Genomic DNA, 27,220 nt, shown 5'->3' with positions numbered 1-27,220 from the left:
GTAATCCTAAGCCAGAGAGGCACATTTCTGGTGAAATAGTCTGATGGCAGCCCTATTTTGGGGTGACAGGTTCTGAATCCTATAAGAAATTAAAACAATCTATATTTTTGGTGATATATTTTCAAAATTTCATTCGTATTTTTTAATTCTACATAATCACCATTATTTCAATATTTTATTTAAATATATATATATATATATATATATATATATATAAAATTAGGGGAAAAATATATGTGATTTAACAAGTACTTTATTTCCCTAACCTCAAATCATTTGGGGCAATTTCCAGATGTGTACTATGAAATCATGGAGCAAATATTTGTCATTTGGTGATGTAATTAATTTCATATTTTAAGATTTATTAAAATAGCTGTTATATAACAATTGAAACAAATGTTCAAACATTTTAATTGCACAAAATGATTTTAGCTTTTTTTTTTTCCAAATCGGAGACATTCTGATATGATGTACAGTACCAAACACTGATCAAAAGCTAAAAATATCTCCAGGCATAGTTGTTATATATAAATATGTGTGTGTGTGTTATTTTTTTATATATATATATATATATATATATATATATTTCTCCCCTAGGGTTATGGTGGCTATATTGCATCAATGATCTTAAAATCAGATGAAAAGCTCTTTAAATGTGGATCAGTGGTTGCACCTATCACAGACTTGAAATTGTATGGTGAGTACTTTCTACAGACTGACCTAATATAATGTATTGATTTGTGGAAAACAAAAGCCTAATTTAGAATAGTTCAATTGAGCTCATTTATCATATGTTATTAGAGCCTGTTTTGAGCTGTTTATCTCCTCCTTGATTCAGTTGATTTTACTAAAGCATGACAATTAAATGTAAAATGAAGAAATTAATGAAATATGCTAGGCAAATAGTTTTTAGTTTGTTCTTGAATGTCTGTTTTCTTGGGTCACAGCCTCAGCTTTCTCTGAAAGATACCTTGGGATGCCATCTAAGGAAGAAAGCACTTACCAGGTAACTAATTTGAAAATAACAAAGAAAGAGGAGTATTTTTGTTCTAAAAATTCAGTTAAATTGCTTATTTACATCTATAGGTACAGATATTTGTATTTTCCTTTATAGGCAGCCAGTGTGCTACATAATATTCATGGCTTGAAAGAAGAAAATATATTAATAATTCATGGCACCGCTGACAGTAAGTATTATACTTGCTGCTGTTGTTTGATAGGGTATGACCTTTTACAAAGGGATACATCTAAGGACTTGCTTAGAGGAAGTCCTGTAAATCTTCTGAAGAAGGGAGCAGAGAGTCACACAAAGAATCAGATACATGATAGGAGGTAGGAAAAAAGAATTCAGAGATAAGAGGAGAAGAGGCTGTGCCTCAAATATCAGCATTGTCCAATCAAATTCCCTGTAATGATGGAAATACTTTATCAACGCTGCTCAAAGAGTAGTCACCGGCCACTTGTGGCCATACTGTGTTTAGTGTGACTGAGGAACTGAATTGATTTTATTTAATTTTAATTTGAAAAGGCACTTGTGTCTAGCGACTATGGTTACAGTGTTATTCAGCACATCTACAATGGAAACCAACCTGGAAAACAGAAACCAAAAACATGCATGCACTGAAATGAAATTCTAATGAGGTCACCCGCTTAAATGAACTTAAAACAAAAACTTTAAAAAGGCACTTTTATACCATCTCTCATTTTTTCATCACTTTAAACCTTGGAGGTGGATGTGATTGATGTTAGTAGTAATAAATAATATCACTTTATATTTACATGACACTCTTAGGGACCAAAGAATCTATATTTTATTATCCTCTGTGATATTTTACAACAGACGGCTGAATATTTATAGCTCCATTCATGGATGAGAAAAGTCAATTTCCAAAAGGAAACAGATTTATCCAAGGCCATCTGGCAAGTGAGCCAAGAAAATCAAAGTCTTGAATCAATATTTCCTAAATCTTGAACTTAACTCCTTCCTCTTTAGAGTGGGTTCCACTGAATGATTAGCTTCAAGGATACTATATGGAGAGGGAGAGAAAGAGGAATTTTACAGTGGAGAAATTTGACAAACATCACATCAGCAGTGACAAGTCATGTTATTACTATTATTAAATGCCCTTGATGTGATGCAGTGGGGACAGCACTTTACCTCCATGGTTTAGTACTCCAGGCGCATATATAACACCAGTCTAACCATGAGAAAAACATCAGGCAGATCCAAATGAGGAAAATTCTATCACATATCCAGCCACTACCCCTCAGAACTGTTGGGGTAATAAAAAAAAAAAAGAAAAAAGGAAAAAAAAAATGTCTGAGAAACTCTCATAGACCAGAGGAGGTTAAAAAGACATGATGTCTAAATATAATGTGGGATTGTGAATGGAACCCTGAAACAGAAAGGTAACACAAGAAAACAACAACAAGAACACCAACAAGAAAAACTAGTGGACCCCAAATAAAGTGGGTTTAGTTAATGGTAGTATATGAGTCTTAGTTTCTATTTGCGACAAAATATATAATAATGTAAGATGTTAACAATGGGGGAAACTGGAGAACTGGTATCCAGGAACTCTGCACTATCTTTGCAACTGTTCTGAAAATTTAAAACAAAAATAGCATTAATAGTCTATTAAAGAAAGATGTAGATGATACAGTAACAGGGTTGGATGAAGGAGAGCATAAAAATTTTGAAGGACATTTGGATGTTGTTCTGAGGTATTAAGATCTAACATATATATCAACAGTAATAAAAATAAATAGCAATTAAGTACTCATTGTATGTCAGAAAATATGCTAAAAGTATTTAATATTATCTTATTTGTTCTTCTTGAAAACAAGGAATGGTAGATATTATTACTTTTATTTAACAGATAGGGAAAATAAATATTAGGAAATGACATAACTTCCCTAAAAGTGTAGACACAATTGATTAGTAGGAAGGAGATTTGAATCCATGTATTGAGCCTTTTATTCACTGTGCCCTGAAGCCTTATTCATGTGAATAAATTACATTCAAGGTTAAATTATTTTACATCTACCTATCATGCTGGACTAATACATTAGTGCTATTTCAAATTTCTCTGTCAATATTTTGTAGCTATAAAGGTAAATCACAATGTTCTATCTGACTCACTCAGTCACAAGTCTGGCGCTTCACCCATCTAATGAAATACAAGCAGAGGTTCAGCCCCAGTCACTTCAGAGAATATGCACCTGTGAATGTGTATGAGCACACACACACAGGCACACACACACACAGGCACACAGGTGCACACACGCACAGGCACACACACACACAGGCGCACACACACACAGTCACACACACACAGGCACACACATACACAGGCGCACACATACACCATACAACCTATATGGGCTTGGTTAATTATGGGTGCTCAGTCATGACACTGTTATGCCACTACTATTAATATTATCTTCAAAAATGACCAGCAAAAGAATTCAACCAGTCAAACCTGTAATGTTCCCTTTTAGCTACAGCAAACAGACAAATAGCAACAAATATCAATGAACTTTGCACTAGAAACTAAGCAGAAAAAAAAATCCAACTGGAAAAATCCATTTGCACATTTATTTTCAGCTGTACCTATACAGAGAAATAAGGGATCACATTACCTCTGTCATTGACCTTTTTAATTAGCATTTCTAGAAGCTTACATTTATAGAGCAGTTTGTACTTATGTAGCAATGACAAGGTCATTTTCCCATTAAGTGCCATAGGAAGATGTTGAAAAAGATCTTGACTATCTAGTTTTTAAATAGGTTTAAATGATTGTTTGCCATTTTACATTCTCTGCTATGTGGTCTGATTATTCAACATTCTAGAGTTAAGGCATTAAAGAAGCTTAAACTATTGATAAGGCTGCCCTAGCTTTGCAACGACAATTAAAAATGTTAGCTTAGGCTGGGCGCGGTGGCTCACGCCTGTAGTCCCAGCACTTTGGGAGACAGAGGCAGGCAGCTCACGAGGTCAGGAGTTTTAGACCAGCCTGACCAACGTGGTGAAACCCCGTCTCTACTGGAAATACAAAAATTAGCTGAGCATGGTGATGCACACCTGTAATCCCAGCAACTCAGGAGACTGAGGCAGGAGAATCATTTGAACTCAGGAGGCAGAGGTTGCAGTGAGCCGAGATTGCAGCACCGCACTCCAGCCTGGGCGACAGAACGAGACTCTGTCTCAAAAAGAAAAAAAAAAAAGTCAGCTTAAACATTAGTTACAGAAATTTGAAGATACACAAACTACAGGAAGGAACACCCCAGACAGAATGTGAGCAAACTGCTGCAGAAAGCAACTTGAGTGCACCAAATCTTCATCGCTACCAAACCCAGGGCTATTGGGCTGCTTACTTCAGAATTTTGGATCTTAGATTCAAGCAGAAGGAAGATAAAAGAAAGCAAAAGTAACCAGGATGCTCTATATTAAATAGCCCTTGTATAATGAGATGTGTATTCTGTTTTCTCAGTATGGGATATTCTTTTCTAATTTGGATAATAAAGCAGAATGCCAGTATCCAACTGAGACTGTGCCCTAGTAATGTTCGAAATGAAATAGATAGCTGGTTTCCTGTATAAATATCCAGAAAAGACATTTGCCATGTTAAAATTGTTATAAATTTTATAAAATTTATAAAAATATGTGTGCCATTAGGAATAATAAATAATATCCAGTAAAGTAAATCTAAACACCATTCTGTAGAGTAAGTAGGAGTTAGTTGTAGCTACTGTTTTGCTTTTTTTTTCTTTTAACAGAGTGAAGCTCAAAGTTTTACCATTATATTTACCAGCTTTCTACCTAAAACCAGATATAATTTTTTTTGTTTGTTTTTGTTTTTGTTTTTTTTCGGAAACAGAGTCTCACTCTGTCCCCCAGGCTGGAGTGCAGTGGCGGGATCTCGGCTCACTGCAAGCTCCACCTGCCGGGTTCACGCCATTCTCCTGTCTCAGCCTCCTGAGTAGCTGGGACTACAGGCACCTGCCAGCACGCCCGGCTAATTTTTTATATTTTTTAGTGGAGACGGGGTTTCACCGTGTTAGCCAGGATGGTCTTGTCCTGACCTTGTGATCCACCCACCTTGGCCTCCCAAAGTGCTGGGATTACAGGCGTGAGCCACTGTGCCCAACCAGATATAAGTATTTTAAATATGCAACGTATGTAAAATAAAATACTGAATCTCTTTGAAAAGTAATATGAAAAAGTTCTGATACAAGTAATGTGTTTCTTCAAATATCATAATTTGATTTCTTGCAGCAAAAGTTCATTTCCAACACTCAGCAGAATTAATCAAGCACCTAATAAAAGCTGGAGTGAATTATACTATGCAGGTAAGCTACTTTCTTAGAAGAATGTGTTTTCCTGCTGTGTTTTTTCACTTGTGAGATACACAACACAGCTTCTCTATTATTCCGTTCTCCATACTATTATTTTTTAATATGTTTTTTAGGTACCAAAGATTGTGTTCTCTGTTCCTAATTAGACCGGGAATGTAAATGAGCTCATGCTTCACAAGTGAATTGTGTAAATCCTTTCTAAATTGTCATTTTCCTCTCAGACTTATTCATATCCCAGATATTGAATTCTTTTAAAAGTCGCAAGTTTCTACTTCCCTTCTTGTTCCTTTTGTCTTTTCTTCCTTTTTGTTGTTCCTTTCTTCCTTTTCTTGTTCTTTTTGTCTTTTTCCTTTGTCTTTATTATTAAATATGAGAATTTATTATCAATTTATTATTAACTATGAGAATTTATTATAATTCTCATAATAAATAGTGGATAAAAAATATTTGGGGAAATATAGGTAAAGAAGAGAGGATAAAAGGCCATTTGCACTACCATTGACACCTGTGCATTCATATATTTAATACATATTTATCAAGGACATTACAGTGGTCACTCTGCTCTATGGGTAACAAGACATACTTTACACTCTCAAGGAGGTTCCAGTCTGATATAGGAATCATAAAAGGAAAAAATAAAGTCATTTAAATTTCTTACCTTTCAGAAGAACCAAAAGTTGTTCAACCTGTCTAAAACACAAACTACCAGGTTTAGGATAATGAAAGATGAAGATAGACAGATAAACATATGTCAGGTCATTCCATAAGCATTATTGAGGAATATGGAGTTTTATTCAAAGGGCAATGAGGCGCCATTTAAACCTTTGTACTCAGGGATTAATGGGATAACAATTTTATTTTGTATTTGTATTTTAGAAACAGTAAAATTTTGTTTACATTGGAAAGGGCATTGTCAAAGTAATAATTGCACCAGACAATGTTAAACATGCAAGGAAGACCTTACGAAAAACTACTGCAAAGAAGACAGAGACTGACCTCAATGCCCTTTAAATAAAGAGCTGGAAAGTTTTCTAAACTAAATCCTCCTAAAAGGGGGAGGAGGGCCGAAGGGCCTATAGTCAAAAAGAAACTGTCCAGTTTAGTCAAGCTAGGGGAAAGGTTAGTTCATCTTAGTCAACATAAACTTGAAAAAGTCTACCTTTTATGGCCAACACATTCTAATTTAAATACCAAATATTAATTGACATGATTACAATTGTTTTAAAAATTTAGCATGAAGAACTTAAGAGTTGAATTAGGTGTGATTTTGGTCAGATATTATTATTCAAAGTTTCCATGCCACTGGGGCTCAGAAAATGAATGCGAGTGGCAATAGTTTCTTGGATAATTTGAAATCTTCTTTCTCCTCAATATCTTAGGTCTACCCAGATGAAGGTCATAATGTATCTGAGAAAAGCAAGTATCATCTCTACAGCACAATCCTCAAATTCTTCAGTGATTGCTTGAAGGAAGAAATATCTGTGTTACCACAGGAACCAGAAGAAGATGAATAATGGACGATATTTATACAGAACTGAAGGGAATATTGAGGCTCAATGAAACCTGACAAAGAGACTGTAATATTGTAGTTGCTCCAGAATGTCAAGGGCAGCTTATGGAGATGACACTGGAGCAGCACGCTCAGAGACAGTGAACTAGCATTTGAATACAGAAGTCCAAGTCTACTGTGTTGCCAGGGGTGCAGAACCCATTTCTTTGTATAAGAGAAGTCAAAGGGTTGGTTTACTGGGAGAAATTAGTTTTGCATTAAAGTAGGAGTAGTGCATGTTTTCTTCTGTTATCCCCTGTTTGTTCTGTAACTAGTTGCTCTCATTTTAATTTCACTGGCCACCATTATCTTTGCATATAATGCACAATTTATCATCTGTCCTACAGTCCCTGATCTTTCATGGCTGAGCTGCAATCTAACACTTTACTGTACCTTTATAATAAGTGCAATTCTTTCATTGTCTATTATTATGCTTAAGAAAATATTCAGTTAATAAAAAACAGAGTATTTTATGTAATTTGTTTTTAAAAAGACATTATTAAATGGGTCAAAGGACATGTAGAAATGTGGATTTCAGCACCTTCCAAAGTTCAGCCAGTTATCGGTAGATACAATATCTTTAAATGAACACACGAGTGTATGTCTCACAATATATATACACACGTGTGCATATACAGTTAATGAAACTATCTTTAAATGTTATTCATGCTGTAAAGGGTAAACTTTTGATGAATTAGAAGACATGCTCTTTTCCAAGCTATAATGGATGCTTTGTTTAATGAGCCAAATATGATGAAACATTTTTTCCAATTCAAATTCTAGCTATTGCTTTCCTATAAATGTTTGGGTTGTGTTTGGTATTGTTTTTAGTGGTTAATAGTTTTCTAGTTGCATTTAATTTTTTGAATATGATACCTTGTCACATGTAAATTAGATACTTAAATATTAAATTATAGTTTCTGATAAAGAAATTTTGTTAACAATGCAATGCCACTGAGTGCTATTTTGCTCTTTTGGTGGAGAAGGCTTTTTTCAAAACTCTTGGTCCTTTTACTTCTATTTCTCAGTGCAGAATCAATTCTCATTTTCATTGTAAAAGCAAATAGCTGGATTATTTCATTTGCCAGTTTCTATTTAGTATTCCATGCCTGCCCAATTCATCTGTTACTGTTTAATTTCAATCCTTCTAGTGAGAATTAGAAATGAAATATTTTTTATTTATTGGCCAAAAAGTTCACAAACAGCAGTGCTTGCTATTTCCTTTGAATTGAAGGCACAAAATGCATCAATTCCTGTGCTGTGTTGACTTGCAGTAGTAAGTAACTGAGAGCATAAAATAAACCTGACTGTATGAAGTCAATTTAAGTGATGAGAACATTCACTTTGTTGACTAAAGTCCGAGTATCTTCTCATTTCACTTAAGGGATCTTCCAGAAGATATCTAAAAGTCTGTAATAAGCTTAGAAGTTCAAATAAATCTAGGCAGGATACTGCATTTTTGTGGTTTTAAAAAAGTCCTTAGGACAGACTGAGTTATCATAACTTATGGCATCAGGAGGAAACATTAAAATATCAAGGAATCATCAGTCACCCTCCTGTCTTGTTGAAGGATCAACCCCAAATTCTGGGTATCTGAGTACATGTGAATCATGGATTGGGAATTCAGTTTTTTCCCTGGATGCTTTGGAATTGTGTCTTCCATGCTCCACTGGGTTCAATTTAAAATAGGAAACGCTTTCTCTTCTGAAAGACCCATTTTAGGTCTTTTTCGAGAACACTGAACACATTTTTTAACAAAAATAAGTTGTAATTTTAAAAGGAAAGTTTTGCCTATTTTATTAAGATGGAAATTTCTTTTTAGGCTAATTTGAAATCCAACTGAAGCTTTTTAATCAGTATTTTAAATTTGAACCACTAGAGTTTTTTATGATGCAAATGATTATGTTATCTGAAAGATGTGGTTTTATTGAATGTCTATTTGAGTATCATTTAAAAAGTATTTGCCTTTTACTGTCATCATTTCTCTTGTTTTATTATTATAATCAATGTTTATCTATTTTTCAATTAAGTTAATACAGTTTCTAATGTGAAAGGCGTTTGTCTGAAACCCATTTTCCCCTCAGAGGCTAAAGAGACGTCAAACGAAAGCATATTGCTTAGTAGGAAAGTAGAAAATTTTAATTGTTGTGATTCTTTGAGTTTTAATGACAGGGTCATTTTCAGTAAAGGAAATGCTCACCAACACATAGTCACCAATTATTAAAGGAATCATGTGATTGCATTTTCCCCTTCATACATTTACCCTTGGTCATAATCCCACTATTTCATACATATTTATGCATTGCTAGAGTTTCCTAGGACTCCAATAGCATGCTTTCCAAGTGTTATTATTCCCTTAATGTTAAAGAAAAAAAATCAATATATTGAATTCTATAATAAAATAGGTAAGCAGTATTAAATCATCCATAGAGATAAACAACCTCTTGAAACTCTTTTGAAAGAGAAAAGTGTTCGTTCACTTTCATTGCCTTCATTAAGATCTCCAAATACTCAGACTAAGGAGGCTATTCTCATCTATTTGAGTTTCCTGACAGAATTAAGGGAAGGAGTCACTCTTCAAAAAATGGATCTCAGTTCACTCTGAAAATGTGCCTTTTTTAATTGGGTGTTTAGCATAAAAATCACTATTGGGGATCTTACAGCTGTCTGTTGTAGGTCTATTACAATGACTTAGACATTGGGCTTTACCGTATTAGAGAATTACTTAAGCTATTGTCCTTCAAATGTTGGGCTTTGAGAAAGAAGTACCTGACACTGAATTGCTCTCAAGTCTCTGGAATTACAGACAGCACATGGCTTCTATGAGGAATTATATATGAAATACCTCTTGTGTCCCTCCTCAAGTTCTCTGACCACCTTCACATCCTGCGGCAACCAAAATTGTATGAATACAATCTGGCTTCTCAGCTATGCTCACTTTCTGTTCTGTGGATTCTCTGATACTAATTTTGGCTACTTGCTAGAACCAAGAGACAAATTACTTACATACTGCAAACCTATGTGAGGGTGTTAATAACCTGCTAAAACACAGTTAATGAAAGACTGTAGCAGGTGACTAATCTCAGATATTCTACATGGTCCATGGAAAACTCTGTGGGCCCTAGAAGCCCAGAGCTGCATACCCTTCTATTTTCCTCTTCCCCATTTCACTCTTTTAAGCTCCTTACTCCTATTCCCTAGGATCACTTTCCAAAATAAACTGCAGGTGTGCTAACTGTTGTCTTAGACTCTGCTTCCTGGAAACTATTTTTCCCCTCCACAAAAACTTATCACTGTGAATATTACAGGAGGAGAAATAAAAGAAGAATACATAAGTGGTTTATTTTCAGGTTCGAATAAACTCTTTCTAATGAAAATGTACTGGACTCTTACTAAGTGCTAAACCTAAGATAAATGCTGTATGTACACTATCAAATTGAATCTTCTCAAAATGCCCTAAGGAGATATTATGATTCCCATTTTACAGATAAGGAAATTGACTTTGGAGAAGTATGTAACTTGCCCACATTTACGTAAGTAGTAAGTAAAAAGACTAAAACCCATCACCAGCCAACTTAGAAGTTCATGTTCTTAGTGATTCTGCTCTCCAGCACTCCTAAAATAAGGAGAGTTAACCCATGTTGACAGCACATAAGAAAATATTCTGAATGTTTAAACACACAGTTCCAAATATTTTTGAGACTAATTTGATAGCAATAATACTGAAAAGTAATGGGAAAACCGATTTACCATTGTGGAATGTTTGAAGATACATGAATTCCCTAATGTCAAGAGGACATACGTAACATTAAAACATGTTTTCTTTTTCCATTGAATATATGTAAGAGTTATTCCTGTGCATGGAAACCCTTGCTCAGAAGACCATGACTATGTGCTTGGAAGTCATTAGTAAATCTCCTTGCTTGAGCATTATACCAAAAACACTGCAAAATCATTCGGAGAGGCATCCATATACTGCAGAACCATTATACTGTTCAAAATACCCAGGCTTATAAACATGAAAACCTCACGTAGTTCTCAAACCCTACAACATACACAAAGCATGTCACAACATTTCAAGTCATGGCAGACACCCACAATCCTATTTGCAATCTGCCGCAGAAAAGTTGCATTACCTCCCACTTTTCTTCTAGTGTAGAAATAGTTTTGGTTTACTACTGATCAGATCCGCTAACAACACTTTTATTTCCTTTAGCAATATTCCAGCAATTGTTGAGGAGAGAATCTGTGAATTTGAAAAAATCCCTTTCTCATCATAATTAAGGCAGACAGGTTTTAAAAAGAAAATAAGTCACATCAAAGTACAATTTTTATTATTTTTCTTTTAGACATCCAATTAAGTTTATGGTCGACTGATACAAGCATCGCAGACTTCTAATAACAACAGTTGGGATAGTAAGAAAATTTCTGTGCCAATTCTCACAACCTGTCTATTTCTATCATACCTACCCCCATTGTAATGAAGTTATCTTTGATGTGTGTGAAGCTTGAGAATGCAGATTTCTATCTGGCCAATAGCATCAGAGAAAAAGAACTCACATTTATCCTACACCTATGCTTTTTGTTACATAAACTCAGCTAATCCTCAGTCCAGCCATATGAGATAAATACTATTGTTCTCTGATAAAGAAATCAAGATTTAGAGAGATTAAACAATTTTCCAACAAAGCCTCATAGTACGTAAATAATGGAACCAATATTTGAAGTCAGACCCTGATAATCTCAAAGCCCTCACATGTGATGGTTTTATCTAAGCATTTTTTAAGCTAGTTCCTAAAGTTCATCATCATGTCTTCGGATTCAGTTTTCAAAACCCTCGCTGTTCGAAGATGTCATTTTGCATGCTTCTGGCTGCAGGAAACTAAATACAACATTTTAAATGGCTTAAATACTTGTGATTCAATATATGCACAGCTTGGACATCACCTGGGAGATTGTTAGATATGTACACTCTAAGGAACTACCATGACCTTCTTGAATCAGAACCTGAATGTTGTTAACAAGATCACCAAGATCATCATTTAAACCAATGTTTCTCAAACTTTAATGTGCACAACAATGTGAATGTTTGAGAAACACTGGTTTAAATGATAGGAACTATTACTGATTCACATTACAGGAGCGCTAAAGTTGGGTGCTTCCAGGTCAGTTAACAGATCAATGATAGACTCAGATCCCAGTCTCCTCCCAAGTTGACACTTCTGCTATGGTCTGCTTTTTGTTCCCCGCCTTGTCTTCAGATAACCGCAGCTGCCCCAGGCAACATCTCTTTTCAGAGCAATGTCCAAGAATAGAAGGTCAAAGAATGACTCTCCTCTTGCCTATCTTTTATCAGGAAAGATCATTTTCTCTGGAAGTCTTAAGAAGAATTTTTTCAGGCCCCTTTGTACTGTTCAGGCTTTGATTGCAAGTCCTTCTCCTAGATATAAGGAAAGCTGGGAAGCAACACATCTGAAACTGCAATCTCTTTGGTGAGGTTGCCACAAGGAAGAAGGATAGGAGAATGAACATAAACAAGATCAAGGCACAGAAGGGAAAGATATACCCTACCCATGGCGATAAGGTTCTCGTTGCTGGCATCTCATCTGGAGGTACACCTCAAAATGTTCAACATTAAGAACTGTGTTTTATACATATTACACTAGGTAGCTAGTCAGACATGAGCAGAGGAGGAGAGGGCTCCTGCCCTCCAGGAATGTCGGGTGACCATCATCAGGTGACTGTGAGGCAGGTGTTTCACTGCCTCTTTAAAATAATAATTGATCCTAACAAGCGCCAGGGAAAGGCAGCCTCCCACTAAACAGAAACACCTGAAACTGGTTGTCAGCAGCTTCCCATCATATTAGTATGTCAGGAGCTGGGTTAGTGGGCTCAAGCATGCGCACTGAGAGGCAAAATGGCGGTGGTTAGCTGGTATATGATCTTCGAGGGACATTTGGCTGTCAAGGGAAGAACGCCTCAAGGAAGCATGCATACAACTCCAGTAAACACTGCACGTGCAGCCCCTCCGAAACTTTGGCAGGCCACTGCGCGTGCAGACAGCCCACCCCAAGTGAAGACTCGGGAGACGTAACGCAAGACCCGGTGAGTACACCAACATATAAAACCCAAAGTCAAAAGGTCAAACAGTGCACTTGAGCTCTCAAGTTGTCCACTTGGCCCTCTTCCAAGGGTACTTTACTTTCTTTCCTTTCTTCTCAAAAGCCTTTTACTAAAGTTTCACTGCTGCTCTAAAAACTTGCGTTGGTCCTTCCTTCTGCCTTCTGCCTCCTCAGTGGAATTCTTCCTATGGAGGAGGCAAGAACTGAGGTTGCTGCAGGTCCATACGGATTCACTGCCAGTAACACAGACTCACTTTTCCTCCCAGAAGACCCCAAACATCGACTCCACTCTCTGTTCCTGAGAGTGAGTACACTCTTCCCCGGTTGGCATTTTCTGTTTTCACCTGCGTGCTTCACCATTGAAGCATTTTCCGGTGCAGGCAGGCAGTTTTGAAATGTGATTGCTGTGCTAGCAGTCCCAATTGGTAGGCTTTATTTGCTCTAACACAATTTATGATGCCTTGATTATCTCCGTATGGCCTAAATTGCTAGGCACACCATTAATTCTCCTGATTGATGGAGTGTGTAAGGCATATACCAATGAGAAAAGAAAAGGCCTGACAAGGAAACACAGGTAACACAGCCTCCCAATTCATATGCACTTTTAATGGGTGTAATTCTCATTGCACTCCAACTCTATGCCTTAGGACATCATGTGTGACTTTTAATGATCTGTATAGTGTAATTGGATTTCAAGCCCTTGGGAAGAACAAATTTTAAATTCCCTTGCTCAGATAAAGGAAAAATTTTAACATCAAGGTTGGCTTAAATCATGAAATAACACAAAGATAATTTATGCCTACTATGTACCTGGTACTCTGCTGGATGGCACAGCATTAGGATTCTTGTTTTAACACTTAATCTAATTAGTAAGTCTATACATATGAATGGATATTTCAGTACAAATTTTACAGCTAAATGAGTCATCAGTTACTAAAAAATATCGGCATAGTCAATTTTTTTTTCATTGAGTCATTTTTATTTTTTTCTTTCTTTCTTTTTTTTTTTTTTGAGACAAAGAGTTTCACTCTTGTCACCTAGGCTGGAGTGCAGTGACAAGATCTGGGCTCACTGCAACCACCGCCTCCTGGGTTCAAGTGATTCTCCTGCCTCAACCTCCCGAGTAGCTAGGATTACAAGCACACACCACCGCACCCAGTTAATTTTTGTATTTTTAGTAGAGATGGGGTTTCTCCTTGTTAATGAGGCTGGTCTTGAACTCCTGACCTTCGTGTGATCTGCCTGCCTTGGCCTCCCAAAGTTCTGGGATTATAGGCATGAACCACTGCGCCTAGCCCATTGAGTCATTTTTAATGCTCTCCTAGTTGAGTGCACTATTCTCTCGTGCCCACCCCACCTTGAAAAAATATTTCATAATGAATCTACTTTTAAAAATTTAAGTGAAAAGGGCTCCATAGCCCACTTTTATACCGAATGTGGTTGGTCTATATGTGGTTGCCCATTCCAGTCTCAATTTCAAGGACATTTGTAGTAAAGCCCTGCCATTTTTTGATAATGATTTCTTAGTCCAAATTGCCTCTGGCATAAGGGCATTGACAAAAAAAAAAAAAAGTTTAGTTTTGTTTTGTTATTTTGTGGTGTGTGGGCATTATTTTAAGTAAATTTGTCAAGGGTAGAAGAAAAGAATTTACATCTCATAGAAAAAGAAATATTTCCAGAGAGTGAAAAATTTTCCAAAAGTCAAATGGCTACTTGCCCTCACCCACCCACTGCCTTTCAATCTCAGTTGTGTCTGTACCTAGCTTGGACCCAGAACCAACCTTTTCCTTTGTGCTTTATTGACCTTCTTTCAGTGCTTTTCTCATTCTCCAAAACTAGGAAATCATATAATTTGGAAGCTTTTCTTTTGTTCTTAGGTTGACAGATAATAGTAAAAGGAGTAAAGAGGTTTGATATGTGGAATTATCCTTTTAACTTCATCTGGACTCTATACTCCATATTTAAACATTTTTTTTAACTGTTACCACTTTTCTATCAAATTCTAATATATATTTCTTAATAATTTCCAATTATCTTCAATTCCTGAACCCCCTACCTTATTCTATTTCACTGAATATAATTTGTCATTCATATATGCTCTTTTTAATGTGTAGAATTTATATTATGCCCTACTCAGTTTACAAATTGCTATGATAAAATATATTAATAATGATGAGAGCTAACATTAACTAGTTGCTTGATTTGTACCAAGTCCTAAGATATGCTCGTTAACACACTTATTTTTAACCTTAAAACAGTAACTAGTTATGTAGGATCACTATCCCAACTTTTACATGAGAAAACTGTAAGCTTAGAAAATTTAAATAAGTTATTAAAGGTCAGTGGATTAGTCAAAGTAAGACATACTAGTTAGGGCAACAAAGGGAAAAGAAAAAAAATTTCAGTATGTTAAGAAAATAAAGCTTTATTTCTCACTCCCATGAAGTCACATATGGGCAGGTAAAAGCTATTATTCCGTATGCCATCTGGAGCATGTGGCCTCCGTGCTGTAACTTCAAGGGCAGAGAAGGTTGAAGGAGATACACAAAACCAGCTTTCAATTGTCATCTCTCTGAAGTGACACACATCACATCTGTTTGTAGTCTATTATTGAGGACAGCTCTGAGTCGCAGTCTAACAGCACAAGGGTTGGAAAATGCATGGGAACAAATGGAGAATTTAGTGAGCACTAGCTGTCACTGTCACAGTCCACCATCTGGATATCAAAAATTTTACTTGTTCCTTCAATTTCTCTACACATTAAACACAATCAACTCCACCCCAAGAAACATAACTCCAAACCGTTCCAGCTCAAAGCCCAGGATTTCTGGGTGATGTTAAGTACACCTTACATTTAATTTATATACAACTCCTTTTTGTCTGAAAAACTTTGAACTTTAACATAATCTGTTTTCTGTTCTTCATTCTCCTAATAACAGTAGGATGGGGATGAAATAACCAAAATAAATCATTCTATTTGGAAAGGAAAAGAATAAGTAAGTCTGCCTTAGGAAGCAACACAGTTTCCCTAGCACACCTCTTACTTAAAAACAGATGGCAGCTGATATAGTTTGAATGTTTGTCCCCTCTAAACCTCATGTTGAAGTGTAACCCCCAATGTTGGAGATGTGCCTAGTTGGCGTGTTTGGGTCATGGGGTTTGGGTCATGGGAATGGATCCTGTATGAATAGCTTGCTTTCATCCCATGGTAATGAGTTATTTCTCCCTCTTGTAGTTTGTACAAGAGCTGGTTGTTTAAAAGAATCTAGTATATCTCCCCATCTCTCTTGCTGTCACTCACCATGTGATGTTCCAGCTCCCCCTTTGCCTTCTGCCATGGTTGTATGCTTCCTGAAGCCCTCACCAGAAGCCATGCAGATACTGGTGCCACGCTGGTATAGCCTGCAGAACTGTGAGCCAAAATAAACCTCTTTTTTTTTCATAAATTGCTCAGTCTCAGGTATTCCTTTATAGTAAGGCAAAATAGACTAATACAGGAGTCCAACTATTTTCTTAAGACTTAAGCAGTGAAATTCAATTTTGCATGTATTTAGTGCTGGGAAATTAGTAAGTTTCTTATTTATTTAACTTTCAAACTGGTCTAAAACTACTCATTACATTCAAATTTCTTTTAGATCATTGTCTTACTCCATTTTCTGTTGCTATGACTCAACCACCTGAGATTGAGTAACTTATAAATAAAAGAAATTTATTTATTATGTTTATGCAGGCTATAAAGTCTAATATCTAGGACTTGGCATCTGGTCAGCTTCTGGTGTTTGCCTTGCGTTCCCTCACATGATGAAAGGCATCACAGATTGAGACAGGTGCACTGAGAGCCAAACTGGCACTTACAACAAATTTACTCTCATGATAGCTAACCCATTCCCATGATAACCCATTAATCCACTAACCAATTAATCTATGAACGAATTACTTCATTCACAAGGAAACAGCCCTCATGTCCCAATCAATTCTTAAAGGCCCCACTTCTTCCTACAGTTACATTGGGAAATAAGTTTCAACATGAGCTTCAGAGGACACAAATATTGAAACCATAGCACTCATTACTTAAGAATCTGCACTATCTTTTGAGGGATAGGATATGAGTGGTTCATTCCTTATCCCTCACTAAATTGTCAGCTAATTTAAGACTGCAACATAAAAAGGAAAGTTCACACAATTAATCTGGTCTTTACATTGATCTCTTACTCAAAGAAATAATTTGACTAGTCCTGTGTGGTCTGAAGTTTATTTAATCCTGTTACTTTCTATTTATAATTAATAACTGTGACTTTCTGAACCCTGAAGAGACCCAGATACATAGACTCTTTATTTAACATTTTCTTAAATTGATTTTCTAATGAGATACAATTCACATACCATACAATTCACCTTTTTAAGGTGTACATTTCAGTGATTTTTAGTATTTTCACAAAGTTGTACAAAAACTTCCACGATTTTCACAGCCTCCAAAAAAAACCCTATGTCCTATTATTGTCACTTTCCACGTCTCCTTTCCCCAGCTCCTGACAATCACTCGTGTATCTTTTTCTATTAATTTGTCTGTTCTGTATATTTAATATAAATGGAATCATATAATAGTTGGCCTCTTTCATTTAGCTTAATGCTTTGAAGATTGATCCATGCTTGAGTATACATCAAGACTTCAATACTAACATTCTTCTTATGACTAAGAAAGTAGACATGTATGTATATATATACAGTGTATGTATATATCCCATTTTTAAATTTCATACATCAGTTGGTAGATATTTGGGTTTCTGTCTCTTATTATTATGAATAGTGCTTCAATGAACATTTGTTTGTGGTTTTTGTGTGTATATGTTTACAAATGTCCTGGCTATGTACCTAAGTGGGGAGCTACTTGGTCACAGGGCAACTCTATGTTTAACTTTTTAGGAACTTCAAAACTGTTTTCCAGAGTGACTGCCCTAATTTACATTACCAGTAGCAATGTATGAGGGTTACAATCTCTCCATATCTGGTCAACATTTGTTATTTTCCGTGTTTCTTTTATTGTAGCTATCCTAGTTAGTGGGTGTTAAGTATCTTATTGTGGTTTTAATTTACATTTCCCTAGTGACTAAATATATTAAGCATCTTTGTATATGATTACTGGTCATTTATATATCTTTAGAGAAATGTCTAATGAAAGTCTTTGCTCATTTTTATTTTATTTTATTTTTTTGCTTGGCACCTTGCTTTTCTATTGATACTAAATTTTACATGCATATGGAGTACATGTGATATTTTGACACATGCATACAATGTATAATGATCAAATCAGGGTACTTAGGATATCAATCAGCTCAAACATTTATAATTGCTTTGAGAACAGGTCAAATCTTCTAGCTATTTTGAAAAATAAAATAAATTATTAACTATAGTCACCTTAGTGTGCTATCAAATAGTAGAATTCATTCCTTCTAGCTAACTCTATATTTCTATCATTAATCAACCTTTCTTTATCCCTCCCCCACAATTCCCAGTCTTTAGTAACCATCATTCTACTCTCTGCCTCCATGCAATAACTTGTTTACCCCCCACATATGATCAAGAACATGTGATATTTTTCTTTCTGTGCCTGGCCTATTTAACTTTAACATAAAAACCTCTAGTTCCACTCATGTTGCTGCAAATCACAGGATTATATTCCTCTTTAATGTCTGAATAGTATCCCATTGTGTATATATGTCACATTTTCTGTATCTGTTGATCTATTGATAGACATTTCAGTTTTTTTTTTTTTTTTTGAGACAGAGTCTCGCTCTGTTGCCCAGGCTGGAGGGCAGTGGCGGGATCTCAGCTCACTGCAAGCTCCGCCTCCTGGGTTCCCGCCATTCTGCCTCAGCCTCTTGAGTAGCTGGGACTACAGGCGCCCGCCACCGCGCCCGGCTAGTTTTTTGTATTTTTAGTAGAGACGGGGTTTCACCATGTTAGCCAAGATGGTATCAATCTCCTGACCTTGTGATCCGCCCGCCTCGGCCTCCCAAAGTGCTGGGATTACACCGCGCCCGGCCTCAGTTGATTTTATATCTTGGCTATTATGAGTAGTGTTGTAGTTATAAACATGGTGGACCAGGTATCCCTTTGGTGTACTGATTGCCTTTCCTTTGAATAAATACCCCGTAATGGGATTGCTAGATTATATAGCCGTGTTATTTTTAGTTTTCTGCAAAATTTCCACACTCTTTAAAAAATTTCTACGAATAGCGTTCCTTTTTAATAACAGCCTTTCTAACTGGGGCGAGATACTATCCCATTGTGGTTTTGATTTCCAGTTCTCTGATGATTATGATGCTGAGTATTTTTCATATACCTGTTCATATTTTGTATTTCTTCTTCTGAAAAAAGCCTATGTAGCTCATTTGTCCATTTTTGAAATTAGATTATTTGGTTCTTTTTTTTCTTTTCTATTGAGTTGTTTTGAGTTCCTTGTATATTCTGGATATGAGTACCTAGTTGAATGAATAGTTTGTAAATACTTTCTCCCATTCTGTAAGTTGTCTCTTCATTCTGCTGATTGACTTCCTTTGCTGTGCAGAAGCTTTTTAGTTTAATGTAATTTTATTGGTCTATGTTTTTTGTTGCCTGTGCTTTTGAAGACTTAGCTTTAAACTCTATGCCTAGACTAATTTTCTGAAGCACTTCTTGTTTTTTTTTTTTTTTTTTTTTTTTTTGCAATAGTTTTATAGTTTCAGGTCTTACATTTAAGCTTCTAATGAATTTTGAGTTGATTTTTATATATGGTGAAAGATTGGGTTCTAGTGTCACTCTTCTGCATATGAATATTCCATTTTCTCAGAACCACTTATTTCAGAAAATGTTATTTTCTCAACATGTGTTCTTGGTGCCTTTGTCAAATATTAGTTGACTGAATATATGACTAAAATACATGGATTTGTTTCTGGATTTTCTATTTTGCTCTATTAGTCTATATATCTGTTTTTATGCCAATACTATGCTGTTTTGCTTACTATGGTAGTATGTTTTAAAGTCAGATAGTGTGATGCCTTCAGCTTTGTTCTTTTTGCTTAGTATTGCTTTGGCTATTTGGGCTGTTTTGTGTTTTCATACTAACTTTACAATTTTTTTTCCTATTTATATGAAGAATGTCATTGGTATTTTATAGAGATTGCATTGAATCTATATGTTTCTTTGGGTAGTATGGCTATTTTAACAATATTAGTTATTCCAGTCCATGTGCAGGAGTCATCTTTCCATTTGTTTATTGTTTTCTTCAATTTATTTCCCCACTGTTTTATAGTTTTGGTTTGTTTGTTTGTTTCAAGATGGAGGCTTGCGCTGTCATCCAGGCTAGAATGCAGTGGTTGATCTCACCTCACTGCAGCCTTCGCCTCCTGGGTTTATTCTCCTGCCTCAGGCTCCCGAGTAGCTGGGACTACTGGCATGTGCCACTATGCCCAGCTAATTTGTATATTTTTAGTAGAGATGGGGCTTCACCATGTTGGCCAGGCTGGTCTCAAACTCCTGACTTTAAGGAGTCTGCCCACCTTGGCCTCCCAAAGTACTGGGATTATAGGCATGAGCCACGGCACCTAGCCTTATACTTTTCATTATAGATGTATTTTACCCTTTTGATTAAATGTATTAATAGGTATTTTACTTTTTTTGTTTGCAGCTTTTGTGAATAACATAGATTTCTTGATTTCTTTTTTAGCTAGTTTTTTTTTTTTTAAAATTGATGTATAGGAATGCTATTCATTTTAAAGGTTGATTTTGTATCATATAACTTTACTGAATTTATCAGTTTTATATATTTTTTTGGTGGAGACTTTAGCTTTCTCTAACTATAAAATAATGTCTTTGGCGAAGATGGACAATTTGACTTCCTTTTTCGCAATTTGGATGCCTTCTATTTCTTTCTCTTGCCATTTTGGTCTGGCTAGGACTTTTGCTCCAATATTAAATAAATGTAGTGAAAGTGAACATCCTTGTTTTGTTCCAATTCAGGAAAAGCTTTTTGCACTTCCACATTCAGTATGATGTTAGCTGTGGGTTTCATATATGGCTTTTATTATTTTGAGGTATGTTCCTTTTATGTCTAACAGAATAATGTTAACCCTGCTGAACGATTTAGGAAAATTTCCACTATCATTAATTTTTTGGAATAGTTTGAGATTTGGTATTAAGTCTCCTTTAGAAGTTTAGTAGATTCATCAGTAAAGCCATTTGGTCCTGGGTTTTGCTTTTTAGGGAGACTTTATTACTGATCTAATCTTATTTCTCATTATTAGTCTGTTCAAATTTTCTGTTTCTTCTTTGTTCAATCTTGGTGGATTGTATGTGTCCAGGAATTTATCCCTTTCCTTTAATTTTTAAAAATTTGTTAGCTTATACTTGTTTATTATAGTCTCTGATAGTCCTTTGTATTTCTGTGGGTTAAGTTGCAATGTCATCTTTTTCTTCTCTGATTTTGAATCTTCTCTCTTTCTCTTCACTAGTCTAGCTAATGATTTATCGATGTTTTTAGTTTTTCATTTTTATTTTCTTTTATTTTTTAAGTTTTGGGGTACATGTACAGGATGTACAAATGTGTTACATAGGTAAATATATGCCATGGTGGTTTGCTGTACCTATCAACCTATCACCTAGGTATTAAGACCTGCATGCATTAGCTCTTTTTCCTAATGCCCCAAAAGCCAACTTTTCATTTTGTTGATTCTCTGTATTTTTGTTTCTAATTTCTTTAGTTCTGCTCTCATCTTTATTATTTATTTTCTTCTATTAATTTTGGGTTTGGTTTGCTCTTGCTTTTCTAGTTCCTTATGGAGCATGAATAGGTTATTTAAAATCTTTCTACTTTTCAGATGTAGTTGTTCATTGCTATAATAGTTTTTCTATTAGCACTACTTTTGCTGTATCCCATAAATTTTGGTATGCTGCGTTTTCATTTTTATTTGTTTTAAGGATTTTTTTTATTTTCTTATTTTTTCATTAATTTGATGGTTATTCAGGAGCACTTTTTAATTTATTTTTATAGTATCCAATTTTTTATTGTAATTTATTTCTAGTTTTATTTCATTGTGATCTAAGAAAATACTTAAATCTATTTTAAAAAATGTGTTGAGAATTGTATTGTGGACTAACTTTTGGTCTGAAACATCCAGGAGAATGTTCCATGTGCTGATGAGAAGAATGAATATTCTTCAGCTGTTGCATAAAATGTTCTCTTAATGTTTGTTTAGTCCCTTTGGTCTATCGTGCAGATTTAGTCCTATGTTTCTTTGTTGATTTTCTGTATAGATCCTCTGTCTAATGCTGAAAGTCGAGTATTGAATTTCCCAGGTGTTATTACGTTAGGGTCTATTTTTCTATTTAGCTCTGCTAATATTAGCTATATGTAACTCAGTACTCTGTTATTGGTTGCATAGATATTTATAATTGTTACATCTTCTTAGTGTATTGGTCCCTTCATCATCATATAATGATTTTCTCTTTTTATTATTTTTGACTTAATATCTTATTTTTTTTCTCTGATATAAAAACAAGTACTCCTGTAGACTTTTGATTTCTTTTTACATGAAATCTTTTTTCCATCCTTATAGTGTGGATGTGTCTTTATCAGTGAAGTAAGTTTGCTGTAGGCAGCATATAATTGGATTTATATATTTAATACATTCAATTTGTCTGTATATTTTAACTGGGGAACTTAAACCACTTACATTCAACACTGTTATTGATAGGGGAAGACTTACTCCTGTCACCTTTTAAATTGTTGCCCAATTGGTTGCATACCCTTATTTCCTCTTCTATTACTTACCTTTATGTATTTTTTAATGTTTTTAATTTTTATTTTTTATTATACTTTAAGTTCTAGGGTACATGTGTGCAAAGTTCAGATTTGTTACATATGTATACATGTGCTATGTTGGTGAGCTGTACCCACAAACTCATCATTTACATTAGGTATATCTCCTAATGCTACCCCTCAACCCCTCCACCCCAAAACAGGCCCCGGTGTGTGATGTTCCCCACCCTGTGTCCAAGTGTTTCCATTGTTCAGTTCCCACCTATGAGTGAGAACATGTGCGGTTTGGTTTTCTGTTCTGGCAATTGTTTGCTGAGAATGATGGTTTCCAGCTGCATCCATGTCCCTACAAAGGACACAAACTCATCCTTTTTTATGGCTGCATAGTATTCCATGGTGTATATGTGCCACATTTTCTTAATCCAGTCTGTCATTGATGGACATTTGGGTTAGTTCCAAGTCTTTGCTATTGTGAATAGTGCCACAATAAACATACATGTGCATGTGTCTTTATAGCAGCATGATTTATAATCCTTTGGGTATATCCCCAGTAATGGGATGGCTGGATCAAATGGTATTTCTAGTTCTAGATCCTTGAGGAATCTCCGCACTGTTTTCCACAATGGTTGAACTAGTTTACAATCCCACCAACAGTGTAAAAGTGTTCCTATTTCTCCATATCCTCTCCAGCACCTGTTGTTTCCTGACTTTTTAATGATCACCATTCTAACTGGTGTAAGATGGGATCTCATTGTGGTTTTGATCTGCATTTCTCTGATGGCGAGTGATGATGAGCATTTTTTCATGTGTCTGTTGGCTGCATAAATGTCTTCTTGTGAGAAGTGTCTGTTCATATCCTTTGTCCACTTTTTGATGGGGTTGTCTGATTTTTCCTTGTAAATTTGTTTGAGTTCTTTGTAGATTCTGGATATCAGCCCTTTGTCAGATGAGTAGATTGCAAAAATTTTCTCCCGTTCTGTAGGTGGTCTGTTCACTTTGATGGTAGTTTCCTTTGCTGTGCAGAATCTTTTTAGTTTAATTAGATCTCATTTGTCAATTTTGGCTTTTGTTGCCATTGATTTTGGTGTTTTAGACATGAAGTCCTTGCCCATGCCTATGTCCTGAACAGTATTGCCTAGGTTTTCTTCTAGGGTTTTTATGGTTTTAGGTGTAACATTTAAGTCTCTAATCCATCTTGAATTAATTTTTGTTTAAGGTGTAAGAAAGGGATCCAGTTTCAGCTTTCTAGTTATGGCTAGCCAGTTTTCCCAGCATCATTTATTAAATAGGGAATCCTTTCCCCATTTCTTGTTTTTGTCAGGTTTGTCAAAGATCAGATGGTTGTAGATGTGTGGTATTATTTCTGAGGGCTCTGTTCTGTTCCATTGGTCTATATCTCTGGTTTGGTACTAGTAACATGCTATTTTGGTTACTGTAGGCTTGTAGTACAGTTTGAAGTCAGGTGGCATGATGCCTGCAGCTTTGTTCTTTTGGCTTAGGACTGTCTTGGCAATGTGGGCTCTTTTTTGGTTCCATATGAACTTTAAAGTACTTTTTTTTCCAATTCTGTGTAGAAAGTCATTGGTAGCTTAATGGGGATGGCATTGAATGTATAAATTACCTTGGACAGTATGACCATTTTCACAATATTGATTCTTCCTATCCATGAGCATGGAATGTTCTTCCATTTGTTTGTGTCCTCTTTTATTTCATTGAGCAGTGGGTTGTAGTTCTTCTTGAAGAGGTCCTCCACATCCCTTGTAAGTTGGATTCCTAGGTATTTAATTCTCTTTGTTGCAATTGTGAATGGGAGTTCACTCATGATTTGGCTCTCTGTTTGTCTGTTATTGGTATATAAGAATGCTAGTGACTTTTGCACATTAATTTTGTATCCTGAGACTTTGCTGAAGTTGCTTATCAGCTTAAGGAGATTTGGGGCTGAGACAATAGGGTTTTCTAAGTAGACTAATAAAGAAGAAAAGAGAGAAGAATCAAATAGACACAATAAAAAATGATAAAGGGGATATCACCACCAACCCCACAGAAATACAAACTACCATCAGAGAATACTATAAACACCTCTATGCAAATAAACTAGAAAACCGAGAAGAAATGGGTAAATTCCTGGACACGTACACTCTCAAGACTAAACCAGGAAGAAGTTGAATCACTGAATAGACTAATAACAGGCTCTGAAATTGAGACAATAATTAATAGCTTACCCACCAAAAAAGTCCAGGACCAGACGGATTCACAGCCGAATACTACCAGAGGTACAAGGAGGAGCTGGTACCATTCCTTCTGAAATTATTCCAATCATTAGAAAAAGAGGGAATCCTCCCTAACTCATTTTATGAGACCAACATCATCCTGATACCAAAGCCTGGCAGAGACACAACAATAAAAGAGAATTTTATACCAACATCCCTGATGAACATCGATGCAAAAATCCTCAATAAAATACTGGCAAACCGAATCCAGCAGCACATCAAAAAGCTTATCCACCATGATCAAGTAGGCTTCATCTCTGGGATGCAAGGCTGGTTCAACATACACAAATTGATAAATGTAATCCAGCATATATACAGAACCAAAGACAAAAACCACATGATTATCACAACAGATGCAGAAAAGGCCTTTGACAAAATTCAACAGCCCTTCTTGCTAAAAATTCTGAATAAATTCGGTATTGATGGAACATATCTCAAAATAATAAGAGCTATTTATGAAGAACCCACAGCCAATATCATACTGAATCGGCAAACCTGGAAGCATTTCCCCTTGAAAACTGGCAAAAGACAGGGATGCCCCCTCTCACCACTTCTACCTTTATATTTTTTTTGTACTGATAGTGTTTGATTCCTTTCTCTTTCTCAATTGATAATCTGTTTTACCAGTAAGTTTTTCTTTTCTTTTTTTTAAATATTAGGCATCATCCTTTTATTCCACATATAGAACTTCTTTAAGCATTTCTTTTAAAGTCATTCTAGTGGTTATGATTTCCCTCAGATTTTGCTTTTCTTGGAAAGACTTTTATTTCTCCTTCATTTCTGAAGGTTGGCTTTGGTAGGTATCGTATTCTTGGCTGGCAGCTTTTATGCTTTCAGCACTTTGAATATATCCTGTGCTCTCCTGGCCTATACGGTTCTGCTGAGAAATTCACTGTTAGTACCTTATATGTGACTTAACCCTATTACTATTTTTAGAATTCTGTCTTTGTTTTTTGACTATGTGCCTTCTAGAAAACCTTTTTGAGTTCAACCTTTTTGGGGCTTCCTTGAGCTTCCCATATCTGAATGTCTCTATCTCTTGCAAGACTTGGAGACTATCAACTATTATTTCATTAAATGGGTTTTCTATGCTTTTGCCTATCTCTCCTTCAGGAACTCCCCAAAATACAGTATTTGGGTGCTTTATAATGTTCCACATGTCATGTAGGCTTTCTTCATTTTTTTTATTTTCGTCTGACTGGTTTATTTTAGAAGACATGTCTCCATGTTTAGAATTGTTTTCTTCTGCTTGATTTAGATGATTGTGGAAGCTTTCAACTGTATTTTTTTATTTTATGGTTTGAATTATTCACTTATCAAATTTCTTTTTTGTTCTTTTTGGTGATATCTGTTTTTGTTGAATTTCTTATTGAAATAAAAAAATTGTTTCTGATTTATTTGTATTGTTTATCTGTGTTTTCTTGTATCTCCCTGAGTTTAAAAAGTATTATTTCAAATTATTTCTTAGGTAGTTTATAGTTTCTTTTCATTGGGATCTGTTAATGGAGAATTATTATACTCCTTTGAGGTGTAATGTTTTCATGCTTTTTTATGTTTCTTGTGTTCTTAGGTTAATATGTCCACATCTGGTATGACAGCCTCTTCTGCCACTTTTATGGATTGACTTTTGTGAATAAAGACTTTTTTATTTAGATGTATCTATAATACTGGTTTGGTAGGGTGCTTTAACTTTGATTCTGGATGCGTGTAATCTGCAGTAGTGTAAGCTTCATATGATTTATTCAGCTGTAATCAACATCACTAACGTCTGTGAGTTCCTTTGTGGCTTAGGCTTAATGGAGAATGTGCTGAATCTTTGCTGAGGATAAGGATGCCATGTAGGCTTGTTCTAGGGCACCAGTGGTCATAGTGTCAGGCCAGGAAGGTCAGTCCTCATGACCCTGGTGTATACGTGGGTGCCAGCAGCGATGGTTTCAGGTGGCTGGTTCAGACCTCTAGGTAGCATGCTTGTGTGCTGATGGTGGCAGGGAGAAGCTGATTGTGAGGTTCTTAGTCCCCCTGGAGGTGTGCATTATGTTGGCAGTGGCAGCAGTGGCAGAGGGTCACTCTTTGGGCTTTTGCATGGTTGAACCATATGGCAGATGGTTGGGTGAGCTGGAACCTG

The 27,220-nt window shown here is 35.7% G+C and overlaps 1 protein-coding gene across 2 annotated transcripts in view; it reads left to right on the top strand.

The window, feature by feature from the left end:
* Positions 1 to 10,284, top strand: part of DPP10 (dipeptidyl peptidase like 10) — a 687,795-nt gene extending 677,511 nt beyond the window's left edge. For both annotated transcript variants that reach the window (XM_007964753.3, XM_007964755.3), the window contains exons 22-26: positions 598 to 697; positions 948 to 1,006; positions 1,115 to 1,187; positions 5,279 to 5,352; positions 6,738 to 10,284. In XM_007964753.3, the coding sequence (XP_007962944.3) occupies positions 598 to 697; positions 948 to 1,006; positions 1,115 to 1,187; positions 5,279 to 5,352; positions 6,738 to 6,872 (441 nt within the window). In that variant the 3' untranslated portion in view covers positions 6,873 to 10,284. The remainder of the gene's footprint in view (positions 1 to 597; positions 698 to 947; positions 1,007 to 1,114; positions 1,188 to 5,278; positions 5,353 to 6,737) is intronic.
* Positions 10,285 to 27,220: the final 16,936 nt, after the last annotated feature.

The sequence above is a fragment of the Chlorocebus sabaeus genome, chromosome 10, assembly GCF_047675955.1.
Source record: "Chlorocebus sabaeus isolate Y175 chromosome 10, mChlSab1.0.hap1, whole genome shotgun sequence".
Classification (NCBI taxonomy): Eukaryota; Metazoa; Chordata; class Mammalia; order Primates; family Cercopithecidae; genus Chlorocebus; species Chlorocebus sabaeus.
The sequence above is the reverse complement of the archived record's forward strand: the minus strand, read 5'-3'. Positions and strand labels throughout refer to the sequence as shown.